This window comes from Calypte anna, chromosome 4A (genome assembly GCF_003957555.1).
Source record: "Calypte anna isolate BGI_N300 chromosome 4A, bCalAnn1_v1.p, whole genome shotgun sequence".
In the NCBI taxonomy this organism is placed as follows: domain Eukaryota; kingdom Metazoa; phylum Chordata; class Aves; order Apodiformes; family Trochilidae; genus Calypte; species Calypte anna.
This window is the reverse complement of record NC_044248.1, coordinates 42,272,478-42,293,755: the sequence shown is the minus strand read 5'-3', so window position 1 is coordinate 42,293,755 and position 21,278 is coordinate 42,272,478. Positions and strand designations below refer to the sequence as shown.

General features: G+C 40.1%; 2 protein-coding genes across 2 annotated transcripts in view; one reads left to right on the top strand and one right to left on the bottom strand.

Moving 5' to 3' along the window:
• Window positions 1-1,424: 1,424 nt before the first annotated feature.
• On the bottom strand, window positions 1,425-13,823 carry INTS12 (integrator complex subunit 12). The gene is made up of 7 exons (XM_030450168.1): window positions 13,696-13,823; window positions 10,278-10,443; window positions 8,198-8,350; window positions 7,490-7,677; window positions 4,323-4,482; window positions 2,863-3,012; window positions 1,425-2,286 (listed from the first exon to the last, which is right to left on the bottom strand). Exons 2-7 carry the CDS (start codon window positions 10,431-10,433, stop codon window positions 1,708-1,710), a joined length of 1,386 nt encoding a protein of 461 aa, XP_030306028.1. The 5' UTR covers window positions 10,434-10,443; window positions 13,696-13,823; the 3' UTR covers window positions 1,425-1,707.
• Window positions 13,824-14,513: 690 nt separating this feature from the next.
• Window positions 14,514-21,278, top strand: part of GSTCD (glutathione S-transferase C-terminal domain containing) — a 32,132-nt gene continuing 25,367 nt past the window's right edge. The window contains exons 1-4 of the mRNA XM_030450169.1: window positions 14,514-14,529; window positions 16,413-16,844; window positions 17,613-18,068; window positions 20,361-20,612. Coding sequence (XP_030306029.1) covers window positions 16,434-16,844; window positions 17,613-18,068; window positions 20,361-20,612 — 1,119 coding nt within the window. The 5' untranslated portion in view covers window positions 14,514-14,529; window positions 16,413-16,433. The remainder of the gene's footprint in view (window positions 14,530-16,412; window positions 16,845-17,612; window positions 18,069-20,360; window positions 20,613-21,278) is intronic.

Sequence of the window (21,278 nt, the reverse complement as noted above, 5' to 3'; positions counted from 1 at the left end):
AGCTTCTTTGGGTATTTAAGCAACCTTAGCCTAAATTTTAATTGCAGGGAAGCAAAAAGAGGTATGGAAAATAGCTGCATGTATCACATTTCATATATGCATTTTTAGAATACAGGATGAATGGCTAAAAAAAGCTCTAACTTTCACCTACTTACACATCTGAGATGTTTTCACCTTTGGAGATGCTCTGCTCAAGACAGAAGGAATGGAGAGGGGACAGCTGATTGCTGGTCACAGAGCAAGACTTGAGATCCTTCCAATATCCAGTTAGAAGTCCTGCAACACTTGCTAGTAATTTCATATACAAGGTCTTCCAGCAGACTTGGGAAAACATGCATGGGCAGAGTCCTCCCTCTAAAATACAAATCACTGAGGGGAAAGAAACTGAACTTTTAAAACAATTTGCTGCTTGGAGTATTATGAAGGAAGTCGTGTACTCACATCTCGGTAGCATTCCTCTGTCTCCTACAGAAAAGGTTTTCCAACTGATTTCAAAACTCTGTAAAAGACATTAAAAAAGAACCCCAAACAACTAACAACTCCTCCATCTTACATACTAGGTTACAGGGCTAGAAAACGGGTTTTATCTTTCTGAAGTGTTGTTACCAGCTACCAAGGAGATTTCTTCCTTTGCTCTTTCATGACATGGAAAAGCAGTAATTTTATTTAACTGTTCTACCATAGCCTGTATGATGGTTAAGAAACCAGAGGCTTCACTTTCCAAGGTAAGTTGGTAGGCAATAGTGGTGAATATTTGTGTTCAAGGCTTGTGAATTTTATAGCAACAATTAACAACATGAAATACTCTAGCTAATCAAAATGCCTTCAGTGTTCCAGGTATGCCAGGAAAAAAACCCAACTTCCTGATACCTAAAACAATTCCCTTCATTTCCTTCTATTTTTCCCCCTCTTACACCATCAAAACAATGTTGTTCAATCAGATAATGTTCAATTAAAATATAAAGTGCCTACCACTTATTTTCCATTCATATTCAAAAGGACAATGCTAAGGTTTTCCACTGATTAAAAATAAAAGCTGGAAAACACTGTTTTGGCTCTTATGCTCTTTTGATAGTTTAGGGGTCTCTTACCTTCTGCCAACGCTCTTTTCTCCTCCCTTAGAGAATTACAAGTTTCTCACTATATAAAGTTAAGGCAGACCACTTGAATTTCTCACTTTAAATAGAACGTTAATAGTTAATTTTTGAAATTAAAAGAAAATATACTTTTTCCTTAAAGAACTGTATAATTTGGGATAAACTTAATTACCTCTGCACAACATAGACAACTCTAAAAAGCTGAAGCATTGAAAGTATTGGAAAATGAGGTCAAAGTGGCAACAATTTCCCAAATTAATAATACTTTTATTGACAGTGTTTAAGGATGACAGTTTCAGCAAGTTCAATTTATTGTCCACAAAAAACTGTTTTCTTTTGGTTTTATACTTCAATACCCAACTTTTACAATTTCAAGTTTCAGTGCTTTGAGCTAAAAACCAGGAGCATGTAATAGCATATTCCTCCAACATGTTCAACTCATAGGTTTGCAAAGTCAGAGGGAATACTCGAATTACCCAAATTTTGACCTCCTGTACAACATAGGTTTCGGGCTCCCCTGATTTAACCAATTCTTCAGGAACTGGAGGATTTTCTCTATGAGAAACTCCAGCACTGCTTTTCCACGGTGCACAACCAACAGGCATCCATACTACTTCTTGAGTTTCTTCTGAGCAGCCTTCTTCTTCACCATTTGTAACCGTTTCATAGCATTGAGCTGAGATTCCTGAGAAGTGGGGCCTTTCAGGGAGGCTGACTGGTTACCAGTTTCAGCCGTGGCTTTGCTGGTGCTGCCCCCACTGCTCCCTGCAGTCCCACTGCTGCCATTCCCACCACTCACCTGACTGCTGCTGCTGGGGGTGGCACTGCTGGGACTTGGCAAACCAACTTTGCTGACGTTGTCACTGCTCACTGAACGGCTCAGAGGGGTTTTCCCCAGAGTCAGAGGTGGGGGAGGCTTCAGCTGAACTGGGTTTGTGCTGCTGCCCGAAGCTATTTTGGACCCCAGTCCTGTTTTGGAAGTTGCCAACCCTGACAAACCCACAGGTTTCTGGTTATTTGGGGAAGCTGCTGGTTTCCCACCGGCGCTCTGTGCTGTGGATCCCAGTTTGGCTGTTGATGGACTGGCAGAGGAAGTTTTGGCTGCAAAAGCAGCCCAGCCTGTCAGGCCACTGGTTGCTGAAGAGGAAACACTGGTGCTGGCTGAGTTCCCCGAAATTCCTGCTGAGGTCTAAAACAAAGAAAGCATTCTTATTGCAGCAGCAGCATCAATTTGTGCAGCACATCACAGCGGGAGGAACAGATCGAGATAGATTTTCAGTTCTTCACCCAGAAACAACCAGGGGACCACATTTCCCTGCAGCTGGAAGTATTACCAAGGAAAGGAAAGGATGCCAGATAGAATCAGAGAATTGTCAGGGCTGGAAAGGACCTTAAAGATTATCCAGTGCCAACCCCCCTGCCATGGGCAGGGACACCTCCCACTATCACCTCCCTTGACCTGCTGGCCATGTTTCTTTGGACAGAGCTCAGGGTGCAACTGGGTATTAAAAAAAAAACCTGTAAATTCTGGTCTCTCCCTTGTAATATAAAACCACTGTCAATCACTACATGCTTTTGGGATTTACAGTTAAACTGCAGGGCTTTGTCCTCACTCTTTTAGTGTCAATGGAAAAGCACTATGTGATGCAGTGTAACAGACTATTTTCCTTGGATCTCATGAGGAGAGACTGGTCCCATAGGAAAAAAATTACAATCTATGCAGTGAAATGTAAACTCTTCCTCTGGAAAATTTAAACTGCATTACCTTGACCTCTGTTCTCTTGAACAGAAAAGTTGGCGGGGTCTCAGGTTTTAACTTAATTTCTGGCTTCTTGACCAAGGGATCCTTCACAGCTGGTGCAACTGAAACCACTGCAGGAGCTGGTTTTTGAGGTGGTTTTTGTGTCTTCTGAGTCTGGTACGGAGTAAAAAAACCAAAAAAAAAACAGAAAACAAGCCAATTAGTTATGGGCCCCACAACCTTGACTGTTTTTGACTGTTACAAAACCCATGAATATTATGAGATTGCAATCTAGCTTGTACAATTTCAAGCTGAGAAATAAGATAATAGGGTTGTGGAGCTAGTGCCAAGCATGGTACTGGGCACAGAGTCCAAGCATAAAGCATAATGAATAAGGCTGGGGATTTCAGGATGGAAGGAGCTGCAGTGTTGGCACTTAGGGAATAGGAAAGCCCTGGGTCTATACAGAAATAAGGCAGAGAGGTCAGCTTGAGGAAGACAGAACCATAATCCAGTACCAGAATGTAGGCTACAAGAGACTAAGAGGTGGCACGTAAAATGGAAGAATTTCTACTGGAAAAAAAACAAAAATTAAAAAAACCCCTGAAAATAGCTTGAATGCAAACACTGAATGACTGCAATGCCTCTCCTGCACAGTAACTGACCTCAAGCAAACACTCCTGAGTTCAAAAGGTCTGGTGATCATTAGAATAATCACATATTTCACTCAGTGATGATACCTCTTAGGCCATGACCTTATATTTCATTCTTTTCTTGTTTCTTAGTGGAGCCATTTCAACAGATCATTTGCTAAGTCATCACAGAATAGTTCTAAGACAATACATTTTCTGCTCTGTAAAAGGGTTTTGTTTTGGAATGTCAGAACTAAAGTCACATGAGCTACTGGTTGATGTTTTAATGTTTAACACACCCAAAGATGCTTTTTCACTCTGATGTTTGCTTCTCATAATGAGTGGGATTAACACGTAGATCAATTAAAATAAAGGTTACTTGTTGTTTTTCTTTTTCCTGAAACATGCAACCCTCAGCTTATTGTTGAGCCTGAGAACACTCAAGACTTAAGTCTTGTCTTACAGGAAAACCATCATTCATGTCCAAAGCTGAGAAAATTAAAACTGTAGGGCTATTTGGTAGGCATTTAGTAAAAACCGAGATGACCTGAAATTAAAAAAAAAATAAAAATTAAACTGAACTGGTGGTTACCAAGTAGGAAATAATCCTATTTCACTCTTCTTCACTCAACTTGTGCTTTTTAAAAGGCCTTGTTTAAGAAGTACATTACAGAATACTCTTCCAGATGCTGCAAAAAACACGTAGACTTGCAGTGAGGGAAGCACTGCTGAGAGAAACAGTTGTCCAACATGCTGCCACAGATTCCTGCAACCCCTAAAATAATCTCAGGTATTAGAAGCAGCCTGCTGCATTCAAACAGTGCTCATATGAAACAAAAAACTGGCTCCTACCATTCTCTTCATCTGCCTGGTGCAGCGGGCACAATACCATACAAGCCGAGGATCGTTCACTTCCTTGTCTGTCACCTGAGGCTTGTGGCAATCTTGGTGGTAGAGATTATGGCATTCCTGGCACTCCACAAGCTGATTCCCAGAAATAACTGTCATTTGCCTGCAGAGCAAATAGTTAAGAACAGATCATGGCAGAAAGCACTTAAAGGATTATCCAACTGTTGCGAATTTCACAAGATTAAAAAAAAAACCTATTTTTGCTTTCACATGTATTTTCTACCTGTGGCAATGAAATGTAATCCTCTTCCTCCTGCCTCAGTTCTCCCTAACAAGTAATTTAGAACTTCTGGATTTTTTTAAAGGTTCTTTCCTTCAAGAAAATTTAAAGTTTCAATACTACTAACCATTTGTATATGACACTCCTGATTTCCCCGATTTTTATATTAGAAATGCCTCACCTGCTTTGCTTCACCTGGGCATTTTATTGCTGTGTCACTGTATATCAATTATGACTTCCTCATTATATTAGCATATAAAGACATAGTTTACACTTGGGTAATTCTGCTGTAAGCTGTAGAGCAGTACAGCTCAAGAACAAATAAATTCCTCAACAACAAGCCTGTAAGAGTGCTTTCTGCCACAGGATTTAAAAGCATCATCACCCAAGCTGTAGGCTACTTCAAAGACTTTTCATTAGCCACCCTTTTGGTCCCTACTGCACAAGCAGATACTTGGAATTTTGAGATAATGCCAGATTCGTGGAAAGATGGAATAGAAAGGATTAAGTGTGCAGTCCTGCCTTGAAGCAAACAGGAGGTGAGGCAAAGCTGGTGACGAGGACTTAATTTTGTGTGGGCCTCAGGTGAAAGTAATCATGCTGTATAAGTGACAAATTAGTGATATACACATGACTGGGAGTATGTCTGTGAATTAGCCAAAGACCATTTTCCTAAGGATTGCTTTTTTCAGATGACAAATCAGGCTATTTAATTGCTAAGCTGCTTTTCCTTATCTCTCTGAGGAGCAGGTACCCAGGTAACCATGGAAACTCTATTTGTAGATGGGTGGGGAAAGGTAATGCCTTTTTTTACATATAACAGGAAAATGAAGTCTGAAGGTATTGTCCATGTGGATAGTAGAACAATTTCTAAGGAATATCTCTCCTTTAAGCGGATTATTTAAAAATAGAGGGAGAAACCTTTCTGAAATTCCACAGCCCATTATTTTAGATGCAGGATATTTCAATTCCTCTTTTGTTTATTATTCCCAAATAAACTGGGTCAGAGCAAAGCAGTGTCATTTCAACCCCATGTCTCATGGGAGGAAAGTCACCCTATTTTAAAATTTCAAAGAACAAGCCCAGACTGAATAAAAAACCATGAATTCTTCATGCCCAGAAAACCAGACTTAATTTAAAAATATATGGTGACTGAGAAAAAATCCTTGTGATTTGCCTTCAGTAAACAAAAAAAAAAGTATTCATAAAAATAACATGGTTCTTTAAAAACCTGGCTTCTTAAAAGAGTATTTTTTGACAGAATTCACCATCATCTCCAAACTGCACTTCTCTTCTTCAGGAAGAAAGTGGAGCAGTTTAACTGGCGAGTCACTTTTCTAAGATCTGCAGGTATTAGAGACAGTGCAGTTATTTTTAATACTCCTCTCCTTATGCTTGAAACTTGGTAATAATGAAGAAAAAAACCCCAAACAGTCAATACTCCTACTCTCTGTGAAGATGTATTTGACAATTAACAAACTTAAGAAACATTTTATATCTGTACTTAGGTGTTTACATCTATCAAAAATGTATGGCACATCTACAATACAGGAATTTTACATTTGTGAACCCACAGCTTGCAGCTTGGTTCTTGTTAACTTGTGAACATAAACCCTTTAGCTATGATCCTCATCTACTCTGCAATTAGACTTGATGTATTCATTCACATTTGATTCCATAACAGTTATTAAAAAGTAATAATTTTCTAAAACCATTTATACACGAGTTATTTTACAGAAAATCCAACGCTTTTATATTTCATAGGCTTTGGGATGTTCTTATTTTGGCTCAAGATGGCCAATCCCAAAAAGGGCTGACAGGTGATGAGTAAATAGTGCCATTCTGTCTAACCAAATCCTGCCTAATCCTAAGTGTTGGATTCAGGAATTCTGAAGCACAAATATTCAACATCTTGTCCAGCACTGGAGATTATCACATGACATCATTTCCAGTAGTTTTCATGTAAAATGGAAACAAACCCTGAGTGTTGGTTGGCTGTTGCCATCCTCTTTCCAACAGGTTCCTTCCTTCCCTGCTATGCCTCTGCCTCCCTCTGGCATCAGCTTAATGGGAGCTACTTTAAGTCAGCCTGGATCCCAGATCATGAGTGTGTGTTGATGATTAGCTAGAAGTCTTCATCAACCAAATTAAACATTTCTTGTGGACTATCTAATGGAAGCACATACCTGACCTATGCTTTTAAAAGCAAACCCTTGGCCATCCTAGGCACATGGTTGCATTTTCTTTATTTTGTAGGCATTTTTACTACCCCTTTGTGTTTAACTTTGCCAGCAAAGATGCAGAATTAATAATCCAGAGTATCTCCAGACTGTCTAAACAAAACTTTTCTTTACCCCCTCCTGTCACATGAGTTAATACCATACTGGTTTTAGTAACATTTTAACATACTGCTCAACATGACTTTGTCTCTTTAAAAGACAGCAAAAAGGGGATTTGCAGGAAGAATGGTAAAACCAATATTTATTTCCTACTTCAAATGTCTTAACCGTTCTCCCCTTTTTCAATGTCTGTAATAAGAAATTAAGCATTTCAGCTAACACATGGGAATAATTTGACATGAAATCTCATCAATTCACATTTGCTAAGCAGTGTAATTAGCTGTAGCAACAGAAATTTACCCTCCAGTTCACCATGTCTATTTTTATTATTTTACCCTTGCCCTATCCTAAAGAAAAGCAGGTTTTCTCATCAGAGGTTCCATTTTCAAGAAACCATTCTTAATTCCCAAATGATGCTTAAATGTATAACGAATTTCAGATATGTGCTTAAGTGATTTCCAGAATAAAAAACTCAAGGCAGCATTGGCTCAGTAGTATACAAAAAAAAGAAAAAAGTCACTACACAATTGCAGTTGGCACTGTTGGCTTACCTGCAAACAACACAGGCTAATCCCATCTCCATAGCAAAGTCATCAGCACTGGTTTCCTCAAAGCTGGATAAATCAGGCATGGATAAATCCTTGCTTGTCTGAACTGTAATAGGGGAGGAACGAGCTTCTTGCTTCTCTAGTCTGGGCTTCTTGGGTGCATCAGCTCCTTCAGCAGCATCCCCTTTTATCTATTACACACACATACACAGAATGTGAAAACACAAAATGCTTATGGGTATGATTAAAAAAAGAAAACTGCTGGAAAAATCAGGTCAGCAGTATAAAAATGTGTACTTTCTGCAGCACAGACACAATGTATTTTCTTTCAAAGCATTTATGAACTGCAGGCTTAAGTACATTTTTTGTACTTCACCTCAGTCTTGGAAAAAACTTTGGGAATTTCTACACATTAGTAACCTCCTACCAGGTATTTAAAACACAATCACAGAACAGTTTGGATTGGAACTGGATTTGAGCTTTAAAGGCCATCAAATCCAATTCCCTGCAACGAGCAGGGAGAACACTGAGAAGAGTAATTATAAAAAGACTTTTGTTGGGCTGTATGAACATCAAAATGATTGGATAATGCACAATCGGGCTATGCCCAATTAAACAAGCTGATTTACACAAGTTAAAAAGGAGAGTTTTTGTCTAAAACATCAAGTTTGTTAATCAAGTTATTTCATTATAGAAGAAAAAACTACTTACTTTATCAGCAGTTCTCTTTTCTGTTTCTTTTTTCACCTTTTCTGATGCAGTAGGCTTGCCATTGTTGTTGCCAGAAGGCAAACCAGAAGAAGCTTTAGGCTCTTGCTTACTGGAAATAGGTTTGGAAACAGATACTTTTGGTTGCTCTATTTCCTAAAAACAGAAACAAAAACTGAATGTAAGCCCTATACCTGTGTTACTTCCTAGTTTGCAATTAGATAACAGGACAGGCAAACAACGAACTACACTTCTTAAAAAAAGTATTTAAATATTTTCATATTGCATTGACAAATCTGTGTGTTTAAGGTGTACTAATTAATTATTAAAACCTGCCCTGATTGTTCACTTTCCAGAGGAAAATGTGTTCCTTTTCCAAAGACAGATCATCTTTGAAACATTTATTAAAAAGTAAAACTTTTCCACTTCTAAAATTCAAAGAGATAGTCACAAATTTTCAGATAGTCCTGAAGAAAAAATTCAGTATTGGCTGAAATCATAAGTTGACACCTGATGTCACCAGATGTCAATACTTCATTTCCTCATGGAGAAAAATATTGACCTCCAGTTAATCCCAGTCCATATTACCCTATCAGATTAATAAAGTTTGATCTCAACAGAAATCAATAGTTCTTATTAATGATGCATTAGTGTCAGCAATGGAAAATAAGCAAGTCTATAAATGAGTGAGCAATCACACCAATGTGCCTGAACAAGGTGTGTGTCCCCCTGCTTGGTAAAAAGGGAATAATTCTGTGCTGTACACAGGATGGGGGCCAAGCTTCAGGCCCCCCCCTAACTTTGCTGACTTTCTGCTTCATCCAGAGTCAGAAATGGATTTCCTCATTTGCCCAGCTGTGGCAATCCTGTGCTCCTCATTCTGCTCTTGGATTTCACAGGCAACATGCAGCCTGAGAATGCAGGGAATGGCATTTTTGTACCTTTTCTCCATTTCTGAGCTTTGCAGTCCAGCTGATACTGGAGACACATTGAGAAAAGAAGACAAAAAGTTGTCTTCCTCTGGCCTAAGCCTCACCAGAGGACAGGCTGTTCTCTGAACTGGCTTCCCAAGCCTCTCTGCACTATAATTCAGGTCCCTGCTTCCTCTTTAAACCACAACCCAATGCTTCTTTGAGCAATGCCACAGAGGGTTTGGAGGCCTGTGCTAGAGGGAACTGCATTTTAGGTTTCAGGGAGTTCACAATTTGAATAGAAAGGAGTTAGACCACACAATACAAGCAGGATGCATCCTGTAGTAGTAAGAGAGTCTTTTAGTTATTCAGAACCACGTGCAGGTAGAAATGAAATACTGCCAATGGATCAGCCTACAGACCATCATTAGAACCTATCAGGCTGACTTCTAGGCATCCTGGGGGAGAACACTACCTCATAATCCATATGGTAATACGTAGCAATATGAGGATGTTCCTGTGCTTGGTTATCTCTGTACTCTCATCTCAGAACCAAATTATTCCCACTAGCAGGTGTTCAGTGATTTTCCGTAGTTAGAAAATAACATTTGTGCATAGAATGGCAATGGTTTCAGCCTGCAAATAATTTCTGCTTTGAACTATTTGGTGTTTTTCGTCCTCATACGAATTGATCTACGGAATCTCAAGAAAAAGAGATCCAGCTTGATCAGTCAATGGCTTGTTTTGTTTCATATTTATCTGTGGCAAAAATAATCTGCATTTCAAAGGCCTTTTAGCTCTGATTGTAACTAGAGAAATCATTTCGGGTTTACCTTAGATAGCATGTATAATAGTTCACAAATAAAAATGCAAGAAAAGTGATATAAAAGTGAATACAAAAAGTACTGTTATAAAGCTGGGACACTTGCAATAGTGTTGAGTGCCTTTTTTACAGCTCCTGGCACACTAATAAGGTAAAGAGATTGTTCTTTATAACTAAATTCAATTAACTGAATGGACTACGTTGCATAAATGAGAAATATGAACATTCTACATTCTCCTTTTCCTCAGTTTCTGATTTTCTCTTAACTTTTCAGCTATAAAAGACAAACAAACAATAGCAGGAGTTTTAGAAAGGTATCCAAACCCAACCCATACTCCACTACTAGTACCTTCTGAGATGGACGATAGCTTGAGTCAGTTCCTCTGGCCAGAGACTCATCAAGAAGTGCTTTCAGCTTTTCAGCAGAATCCTTACTCTTTGAATGCAAGAAGCCCAGAGCTTTCAGAAAAATGGGATCAAGCTCCAAATTCACTGTAGCAGCCATAGTGGTGTCTCTGTAGGAAGAAAAAATCAAACAGGAAAGAAAAACAGTAACATCTTTATTCATGTAAAGCAAAGCTCAAAGTGCATGTGTATAACTATCTCACAGAAGAGTATTTTTTTTGTGTGTGAAATGAAATTTTATTAAATCACAACGAGGATCATATGGGAATTAATTATCATCATTAGAAGATGACTGACTGTGAACCTTAGAGCTGCAAAACTTCAGTTTGGCTTTACAGCTGATATGATGTCAAATTAATTCTTTGGCCTATCTGATGTTCAGAAACTAAAAGCTCATCATATTTACATAAATGGAATAAATATTCCACAGTCTTGATATATCATACATAGAGAATATTGAACAGTATGCAAAATAAGTGTAAACTGCAAGAAAAGCAATTAGTACCCTTCTTAACATCATTGCACACAGTGATTTCTACCTCATTGCTCATTTAATAACAAGGAAAAATGTCCTAGTTATAGTAAGATTAACCTTGAAACTTCTGAAAAGAAGCTCACTGTAACACAACAAATAAGAAATAAACAACTGCTAGTATGATTTTACAGATATATACCAAAAATCTTAATATTATCCATTTTTAAATTTAGTTGAAACTAAGAAAATTTGTAACTCTAACTATGATTTCTTCAAGTCCTCTTGTGCCAGCCTAGGTTCTCATGTCAAGTACTGACTCTAAGAAGCCACAGTGTCAATGTAAATGGAATAAAGTGAGGAAAAGGTTAGAAAAAATTAAAACAAAATATTTGCTTTATAGCAATACATTCCTGCACTCTGGAGCCTACTCTGTTAATTTCTTCAACAAAAGCCCTAAGGAACTGCATTTACACCAGAAATTCCCTCTACAATATTGCTTCCTAGCTTAATCAGTAATTAAAAAGTAATAATGTAAGAAATAACATGGGAAGTTCCCTGCTCTTTTCCAAAAGGGCTAAGAGGTGGCATTGTTAATAATCCCTTCAAATCTCATTTGAAACACATCAGGACATTTTATTTTTTTATACAGTAATCTAGAAGGCACGCTTGACAAGGCTTTCATCAGCTCTGCTCAAAAGCACCGCCTGGACAGTTTCCTCCAGCTGGATGTTCTAAGGTTTTTTTTCTGATAAATTTCTTTTGATATTCAAGGCAGTGAACTTTTACCTCTCTGGCCAAAACACCAGCAGTGGCATCCTGCTCCTTCAACACTTGCCTAGAAACCTCCAGGAACCTTTATCTCATGCTGAGCTTTCACAAGACACCAGAGAATCACTTGACTGAGATCATCAAGGAGTTCAACATGCAGCAGACTTCATAGGGATTTTATCAATGGACCCAGCAGAGAGTTAAGAATCCTCTTGAAGAGGATCTTTCTCTCTTCCTTCATCTTTGTTACCTGTCAAATCACTTTCTGGTGGCCACAGAACTTCTACTAGTAAGAACTACATACCAGTTACTCTGCTTTTTCACTGATCAAGCAGAGACTGCAGTGCAAGCCCCATCCAGCCAACTCAGTTTCTCTCTGATGTTTACTAAAAGTGAATTCAGTGCTCATGGAAAGCACATACCCTTTTTTTTTTTTTTTTTTACATATCTACTTCTGATAAATTTTCAAGCTGCTCCTAAGTTCTGCGAGTAGGCAATCACTTCCCTTTCTCTGTGAATATGCCAAGTACCACATAATTTTAAATTAGGACTCTGCTAAACCCTTCGTTGAATGAAAACGGTAAAATTAAACCACCCACTTCAGGACTGCGGAATAATTTCCTGTTAAAAAAACCCCACAATCCTTTAAGTTCTTTTCTGAGGCTTCTTTCAGGAATACACACTTGTGTAAGTAAGGAGCAGGTGGCCTCAACAGTTATTAGCAGCCAATTCAGGGTGCCTGTATTATTTAAAGAACACATGTAAGGGGAATGATTCCATTTTTGTCTTTCTGAAGATAACACTTCCCACATTAATTTCCAGCTCTAGATTTTTAAAGGCATCTGTTGTAAAGGAACTGGTGAAATCCAAATCTAAAGAGGGTTTTCTGTATTTGCATATGAAATCACAGCAATTCTTTCTCTGTTCTCAAGGGCTAATTATATCTTTTAGGCACTGTCCCCAAAATAGCTACACCTGAAAAAAAGTAAATTGATAAATCTACTCTCTTTACTGGACCACAATAACAACCCTCAAACATGTTAATACCAATAACTGTCCTAGTTCAAAAGGAAAATGATTGCTTTTGGTAGTGGCCTTTTCCAGGTGTTTACAGGTTAGAACACTGGTTTGATACTTTTAAATCTACAATCAAATTACATTCCTTCATGTTTTCATTCATAAACTGCTACTCTGGTGGTTAAGCCAGCATACAGCAACTTGATAATATTGGCAAAATATTATAATTACTGGCAAAGTTGTTGTACCTCCATTATTGTTCTTACCTTTCCCTCATTCAACACTTACCAAAATTTACCAGGTTTACAAATTCCCTAAATAGCTTCCTCACAGTGATTTACTGGAGAAAGGGCCAAACTTGAGTAAAACTGAATTTCTTACACCAAAACCATGGCCCCATCCTCTGCAACATACTTTCTAGAAATTTCTCTCTAAAATTTCCTTTGAGAATGAAGGAAAGGCTTCTCACCTGAAAGTCGCTCTTCAAAAAATTAACGCTTAATATATTTTTAAATTTTTATAAATTTATAATTTTAATAATTTTTACTAATTTTTATAATAAATATAATTCTTATTATTTAAATTAAACTATGCTATATTATGGTTCAGAGCTATATGCCCTATTTTACGAATAAATCACCCCGATTTGCTTGGCCTGTACCTTCAGAACCGCTTCTCCCCCCACAAGCAGGCCACGGCCTCACGGAACCGCACACGGGACCGGACCCCACGGCAAAGGAGAACCGAACCTCCTCTCGTCAGGAGACCACTTAGGCCCAACCCAAACTCCCGGAGCCAGCACCGCTCCAGGGCGGGCTGGGCAGCTCCAGACACCTCAGCGCCCTGAGGTGGAACGCACTGCACCGCTGCTTCCCGCCCCGCAAAGGACTCCAGGAACCGGTACCGTCCCGGCCCAATCTACTCAAGGCCGCGTATGCCCAGGAGGAACCGTACCGCCCGGTACCGGGAGGCCAGAACCCCCACGGCCCATGGCACCGGGAGAGGGATAGCGGCCGCCAACTCCGCCTGTGGGGGTTCCCCCTCCTCACCCTGCGCTTCCCCGGGGCCACCGCGTTTCCCGCCCTGAACCCCGCGCTCTTACCGGAGAGGAGGGTGCGTGAGGGCAGCCACTACCCGTGGCCGGACCCACCACCGAACCGGTCCCACCGCGGAACCAAGGTACGGAAGCAGCGGTTGCTCCGCTATGAGTGAAGGGAAAGTGGGCGGAGCGGGGCCCGGGCAAGCGCTTGCGCGGAAAGGGGAGGAAGGAGCCGCGGCGGAAGCGACCGGGCCGGTAGGTGGATTCGGGGAATGCCGAGAGAGGGGTGGGGATGTGGAAGGGAAACGGGGGCGTTGGGCGAGGAGCGGGATGGGATGTCCCGCAGCCGAGGGGGGAAAGGAGGAGGAGGCCTCGCCCTCTCGCAACTGAGGTGGGCGGTGAGCTGGAGACCTCGTTGTCCCTCACCTGAAGTGGGCGGTGAGGAGAAGCCCGCGCTATCCCGCTCCTGAGGTGGAAACCTTCCTTTTCCCGCACCCGAACTGGGCGGTGAGGGGGAGTCCGCGCTTTCCCGACCCTGAGGTGGGCGATGAGGTGGAGGTCTCGCTCTCCCGCACCTGAAGTGAGCGGTGAGGAGAAGCCCGCGCTCTCCCACCCCTGAGGTGGGCAGTGAGGAGAAGCTCGCGCAAACCTGCCCCTGAGGTGGGCGATGAGGTGGAGGCCTCGCCCTCTCTCACCTGAGGTTGGAGATGAGAAGAAAACCGCGCTCTCCCGCACCTGAAGTGGGCGGTGAGGAGAAGGCTTGGATCTCCCGCCCCTGAGGTAGACAGTGAGGAGAGACCCTCGCTCTCCCGCCCCTGAAGTGGGCGGTGAGGAGAAACCCTCGTCACGCCCCTGAGGTGGGCGGTGAGGAGAAGCCCGCGCTCTCCCACCCCTGAGGTGGGCAGTGAGGAGGAGGCTTTGATCTCTCTCCCCTGAGGTGGGCAGTGAGGAGAAGCTCGCGCAAACCTGCCCCTGAGGTGGGCGATGAGGTGGAGGCCTCGCCTTCTCAAACCTGAGGGTGGAGATGAGAAGAAAACCGCGCTCTCCCGCACCTGAAGTGAGCGGTGAGGAGAAGGCTTGGATCTCCCGCCCCTGAGGTGGACAGTGAGGAGACCCTCGCTCTCCCGCCCCTGAAGTGGGGGGTGAGGAGAAACCCTCGTCCCGCCCCTGAGGTTGGCGGTGAGGAGAAGCTCGCGTTCTCCCACCCCTGAGGTAGGGAGTGAGGAGAAGGCTTTGATCTCCCGCCCCTGAGGTGGGCAGTGAGGAGAAGCTCGCGCAAACCTGCCCCTGAGGTGGGCGATGAGGTGGAGGCCTCGCCCTCTTTCACCTGAGGTAGGAGATGAGGAGAAACCCGCGCTCTCCCGCTCCTGAGGTGAGCTGTGAGGAGAAGTTCTCGCTGTCCCGCAGCTGAGGTGAGCGATGAGGAGGAGGCTTCGCTCTCCTGCACCTGAGGTGGGCAGTGAGGAGAATCCCGCGCTTTCCCGCCTCTGAGGTGGGCGATGAGGGGGAGGTCTCGCTCTCCCACCCCTGAGGTGAGCGGTGAGGAGAAGCCCGCGCTCTCCTGTCCCTGAGGTGGGCGGTGAGGAGAAACTCGTTTTCCTGCACCTGAGGTGGGTGTGAGGTGGAGGTCCAGTGACAGAGGACACAAAACAGTAAATTTGATGTACCCATCTACCTGGAAAAAAAAAATAAAAAAATCTGGATATATAAAATGAAAACTTTTTTTGCTTTTTAAATAGTTATATCATATTCATATAACTGTACAGAAGCCTCATTCATCTAGACAATTATTTGATGACAATTATTTGTGATTTATATATATGCATATAAAAAGCACACTGGTCTAACTGTTCAGATTTCTTACTATGCTACAACTTACTTCTATAATGATTGTTTTAAGAGTGCCATCTAGTGTCTAAAGCTCTTCAATGAGTTGTGATTTCTGAGTTATGGACAATTTTATTGAGTGAAAGAGAAAAATTATTACATCATTGTTTTTCATGACACTGATAGGGAACAGTTTAATAGGAGAATGCATAGGACCAACTGTAAGAAAAATAAATTTAAGTTTTCAATACATTAAGAAAACATTAAGTTATATATAACTTAAATAACTTAAATATAACATTCAGTTATATTACTGTTTGATTTAATCACTTTGTGTGCTTAAAGTGTTCATGTAGCATTCTTGAAATGAATGTGTTTTTTCTTTGCCTCTCCTCTTGACCTTCAGTTAGTGTTTTGCCAGGCTCTAGATTAATATTAAGACAGAAACCAATATTATTTCCCATGGCCTAAATACCATATATATATATATGTGTGTGTGTGTCTTACGACTGCTACAGAAAGACAGATGTGTACATTAGGAAACTGACTGTTGTAGATACATGTTCAGGAACTTGTTTTTTCAGTAATATATGGTTAATATAGGGAGATAGTTGATTTTAGAAAATAACACACCTTCCTATAAAATGTTTATAAACTAAAATAAATTGAAATATTTTCTTTGGGTTCTGTGTTTTGTTTCAAGTCATAAATACAGTAATAAGTATAAGAATTTTTACACAGATCTTTTTCCTGTCAGTGATTTTTATGTGAAGGAACAGTCTATATGTGAAACACCATCTTTCTCTCAAGAAGGGACTGCAGACCACTTACTTAGGCAGGATGTCTTTAATAGTGTCCTACATTAAAAAGCTAGTGGAAAGAACAGTGTTTCAAATCCCCTCTTTTGTGTTCTGTGTTCTTTTACAAATTTTGTATTCTCATTTCTATTTCAGGAACTTCAGCTCAGGAGGAAGATGAAAGAAAGTGTCATTGAAGAACATTTATATTTGGGTTTTTCTCATCAGTCCAGCGATAGCATCTTTCCTCTTCATACATCTATTTCACTCTTTTTGCTATCCTACTGCGACTGCAAATTATTCAAAGTTTTCTTAGTGCCAACTGGTGAAAATGTGGATGGTCAGTTTGTGGCAAAAAACCTCCCTGGTGATCTTGAGGTCCATGTTATCTCCAGATGTCAGCTTCCAGTCGTTGTGCAGAGCTGCTGTTTTCCTGCTGTTGTTGTGAAAGATGGCAACTTCTGCCGAGCTGGTCTTTCTGTTGTCTTAAGGCATATAATTCAGAAAACATATGAGGCAGATCCATCTAAAAAGGATGTTTTGGAACTCCTGGGCTTTAAGAAGACCTGCTTAAAAGCCTGTGCTGAAGTGAGTGCATCTCTTAAATACAATAATAGGATTTTGACAGTTAAATACTCTGAAGGAGACTCTTAGTATTGATGTAAAGTAAGTACTTCCCTGGGCAGTCCATCCCAGTTCCTGATCACCCTCTCCATGAGGAAGTGCTTCCTGATATCCAACCTAAACCTCCCCTGGTGCAGCTTCAGGCCATGTCCTCTCCTCCTGTCACTCATTGCCTGGGAGCAGAGCCCAACACCCCCTGACTACAACCTCCCTGCAGGGAGCTTTAGAGAGTGATGAGGTCCCCCTGAGTCTCCTCCAGGCTAAACAACTGCATATGAATATATATAAAAAAGTATTTTTAGGGTGTTGTTCAGTTAGACTGAAGTTTTTTTGGTGTTGCATACTGAAAAAAACACTAATATAATGCATTTCTGTAAAATAAATGTGCTCAAAATCTGTTTTGTGTAATCTTCTGGTTTTATTGCCAGATGACACATACTGGGATGATGTATAAATCCATTGTGGCTTTGCTTCTCATGAGTTATGCAGCCACCCTAGTGTTATGCCAATAATGAGAATAAAAATATGCTACCCTGGATACTGTTCTGTTACGTTTAAAATACAGTTTCCTAATTGCAAAAGTAATATAAACTGACTTTTTAGATGATCAAAGATTATATTAAAGCTGGTCCTCCTTTGGTGTGAATTTCTTTGCTTGAAGTGTATGAAAATGTGCCTTGGATTTTGTTTTTCTGTCTGTAGAGACATTAATTGCATACATTTATCTGACAGGTTAGCCAGTGGACCAGACTTTGTGAGATCAGCATACCCCAGGCTGTTGAAGGATTTTTGATGGCATCTCCTGAGAACTGTCAGCCTATTCCTCCTGACATTTTACAGCTTGAAAGGAAGCTCGGAGAACCTGTCCGGGTGCATAATGATGACAAAATTCGAAGGCAAAAACTTCAGCAACAGAAGGCAGGTGCCAAGACTGCAGTGTCTGTGCTTGGTGAAGAAGCAACAGAGGAAGGAAAAACAGTGGAAACACATGAACTTCCAAGTTTGGAACTGAGCCTAGCTTTCTCCAAGCTACTTGTCCAGGAAGTACCAGATGCAGTCAACAGGGAGGCCTCTGACATCAGGAGGACAAAAACCTCTGACCTTCCACTGCTGGACCACATTTTTGCAGAAGGGCTTTATTTTACCTTGGCAGATATAGTGCTTTTGCCATGCATCCATCAGTTCCTGGTAAGATGCTCTGCAAATACTAAGTGGTATATATGTATTTTTTTTTTTTTAGGAACTGGAACTTGGTAAAAAAATTAATTTAAAATATTGTTGTGTCTGCCATGTGAATTTTACCCGAGACAGAAACTTTGTGTTTGTACAAACAAAAAACAGGGATTAGTGAGATCACCAATAGTAGTTTGAAATATAATAACATATAAAAACTTAGTAAACACTATTAACTATTAAAATACTGCTGAAATCTTTTGGCAGCAAGTTGCCCAGAAAAATTCTCCATGAAAATCCTTCAGTGGATTTCTTTATGATGACAGCAATATGGGAGGCCCTGAGTAGGTTACTGTGGCTCCCTTTGAATTAAGATGATGAGTTGTTTTGCAGAAATAGTTATTAATTAATCTCTGCTTAGCTTTTTTGTTTTGCAGATCACATAACTGGAAATTAACAGCAACTTCTGTATGGATAATGCTGTACAAATGTAGTAAGACAAAATGGCTTCCTATTGTTTTAAGAACTGTAATGTATTTTGGTATTCTGTACTTTACCAAGGCCTTTTAAAGTAACTTTGCACAGTAATATTTGATTTACTGGTGCTAGGCATTAGAGGATTCTGGATCAGATGCTTAATTAATTTCAGCAATCCAATTGAAATTGTTCTGCTTTATTAATTTGCATTTCATGTATGATCCTTGAGCCCTGGTGATCTGCGGGTTACAAATGATAAATTAAATTATACATTTTTGTTAGCTTACACCAAGGTTTGTCCTAAAAACCTAATTTTAAATTTCAGTTTTACCTAAATTATAAGAGCTCTTGGATGATGTTGCTTTATTTCTGTTTTCTGGTGAATGATCAGTCATCCAAATTTACTATATTGCATCTCTAAACTTCTTGCAGCCAATGGGTGGAAACTGCTTTTGCTGATGGAAGTGCCAGAGTTTAATTCTGTATTAAAATGTCACTTACCATGTTTATAACTGGACTTCCTGGACTATGTTGAAAAAAAATCATTATAGTTGCACTTCCACTTTGCCTTAGGGTGTGAATAATAATGAAATATTCACTGGGTACGTGTTTGGAAAGCATACAGTAAAAATGAGGAGAGCTGACTAGAGAGTTGTAATTAGTAGAAGATAATGAAGCTGAAAAGTTATTTTTCATTACCTCATTCCATTTCCGTTATCTTTCTGAGGTTACCTTTGTTACACTTTCTATTAGTTGTAACTGTTTAAAATTATTATTGGGAGAAAAGCTCCCTTCTCCATCTGGGAGAAACCACTATTCCCTTTTTAAAAAACAATTTAAAACACTTGTTATCAGGTGTAACAGCACCTCTTAGAATTGCTTTCTGAAATACTTCCTTAGCTGAATTAATGCATTTATGCCTGTGTTACTATTAGGATATTAAATTAAATACTGAAATTACACAGTTCATCCTCTTGCTCCTTTAGCTATTACTAGTTACTTGTGATTACCCAAAGAACATTATAAACACAGCATGCAAGAAAGCTGCCTAAATTTTTGTGTCATTTCAAATCTTCTTTACCAATTGTGATTTACACACTGAGGATGTAAGGGGAGCACTCCTTTTGCACAGCCTTTCCTGCCTTAGCCTGTAATCAAGATTTTAAATTTTTCCTCTTAAAGCAGGCACAGCTTCACAGATTGGCTGAGGCTGAAGTGGGTCTAGTGGATCTTCAAGGTTCCTTTCAACCCAAACCATTCTATGATCTAGTGCAAAGACTCTGATAAAGACCAGGGACAACATGTGCCTGTTCTACCACAGAATCAAAAGTATTTCAGCCTTGCAGTTGCCAACAAAACTGCAAGTGAGTGGATGAGTTTTTAAGGGCTGTAGGGTGCCTGTAGAATGGAAGAGCATTCAGGTGCCATATTGCCTTGCTTATAGTCCAGTATTCATTCCACATTAATGTGGTTTTGATGTGTTTGGTTTTTTTCCTGTTTTTTTAATAATTCCCTTTTTAGGAAATAGCAGATAACTAAGAATATGATCGAAATTGTCTTTTCCTGTTACTGACTGAAATTAGGATTAAAATTGATCGTGCAAACCTTTTCACCCTATTAAACCAATGGCAACTGCAGATAAAGTCTAAATGGCCAGCTGGCAGTTCTGCCTGAAACCTGTGCTCTTAAACTGAGCCAGCTTTTTGCATTAGCATCATACTATGAGCAAACGTGCTGTGGAGCTGAGTGCAATTCTGTAGTTGTTGCCTTCTTGTGGCTTGGAGGAAGAAATTTACAGTAGCAAGTAACCTTTCTGTTTTGTTTTGCTAGGTTTCCATCAAAAAACAAGGCAAAAATCTGGTAAATTTGCCTCTGATATCCAATTGGTATCAAAGAGTTCAAGAAGTACCTGGAGTAAAGAAAGCTGCTGGCAAATGCAACATGGACTTTCTCCAGCTTCCAGAGTTGATGTCTGCTTCAGAACAGCTGCAAGACCTTTCTGCAGTTCCTGATGCAGTAGCAGAAGAGAATGAAGACAGTCATTTTATAGGTGGTCCAAGGCCAACTGTGACAAAGTTAATGGTACTTTAAACTTTTTAATGAGTTATTTTAAATATTAATACTTTGCTTCGTTTGGAAAAGGTGAAATTTATTGGAATTGCAGAAGCTACACCTTGAACAGTATAATGCATTTTGCCCATCTTTTGTCTGATACTCATTGACTTAGAAGTAATTTTACTTTTTTGTTCTATTACTTGACCAATTCAGGAATCAAGCAAAGATAGGGCTGTTGGAAGCCCTGTCAATAATTTTGAATAATCACAGTAACTTTTTGTTTGAATTACAATATTGTTTTCTTCTTTTTAAGATCTTCTTAGAAATTATGACAAAAAACATTGCTTTTCTGTTTGGTTTTATTGTTCTATCATTTCAGTTGGGTTTTCACTATTTAATGAGAGCTTTGAACATCTAGGAACCCTAATGAATTTTGTTAAAAAAAACCCTCCCCATCATGTTCCACAGCTCTCGGTGTTTTTTGCCCAGAGGCTGACAGCATTTCCTAAAGAAAATTTCTTGTGAAAATGAAATACTTAATTTAAATCCCACATAATGTAGAGCCAGTTGCCTATTTAGTTTCTGTTAGACTAAAAGTGTTTCACAGTTTCATCTGATTAAATTCAGTGGGAATTTTGCTACCAAATTCTGTGGGTAAAGGAACAGTGTCTTAATTTCTCTCCTCCCTTTCAC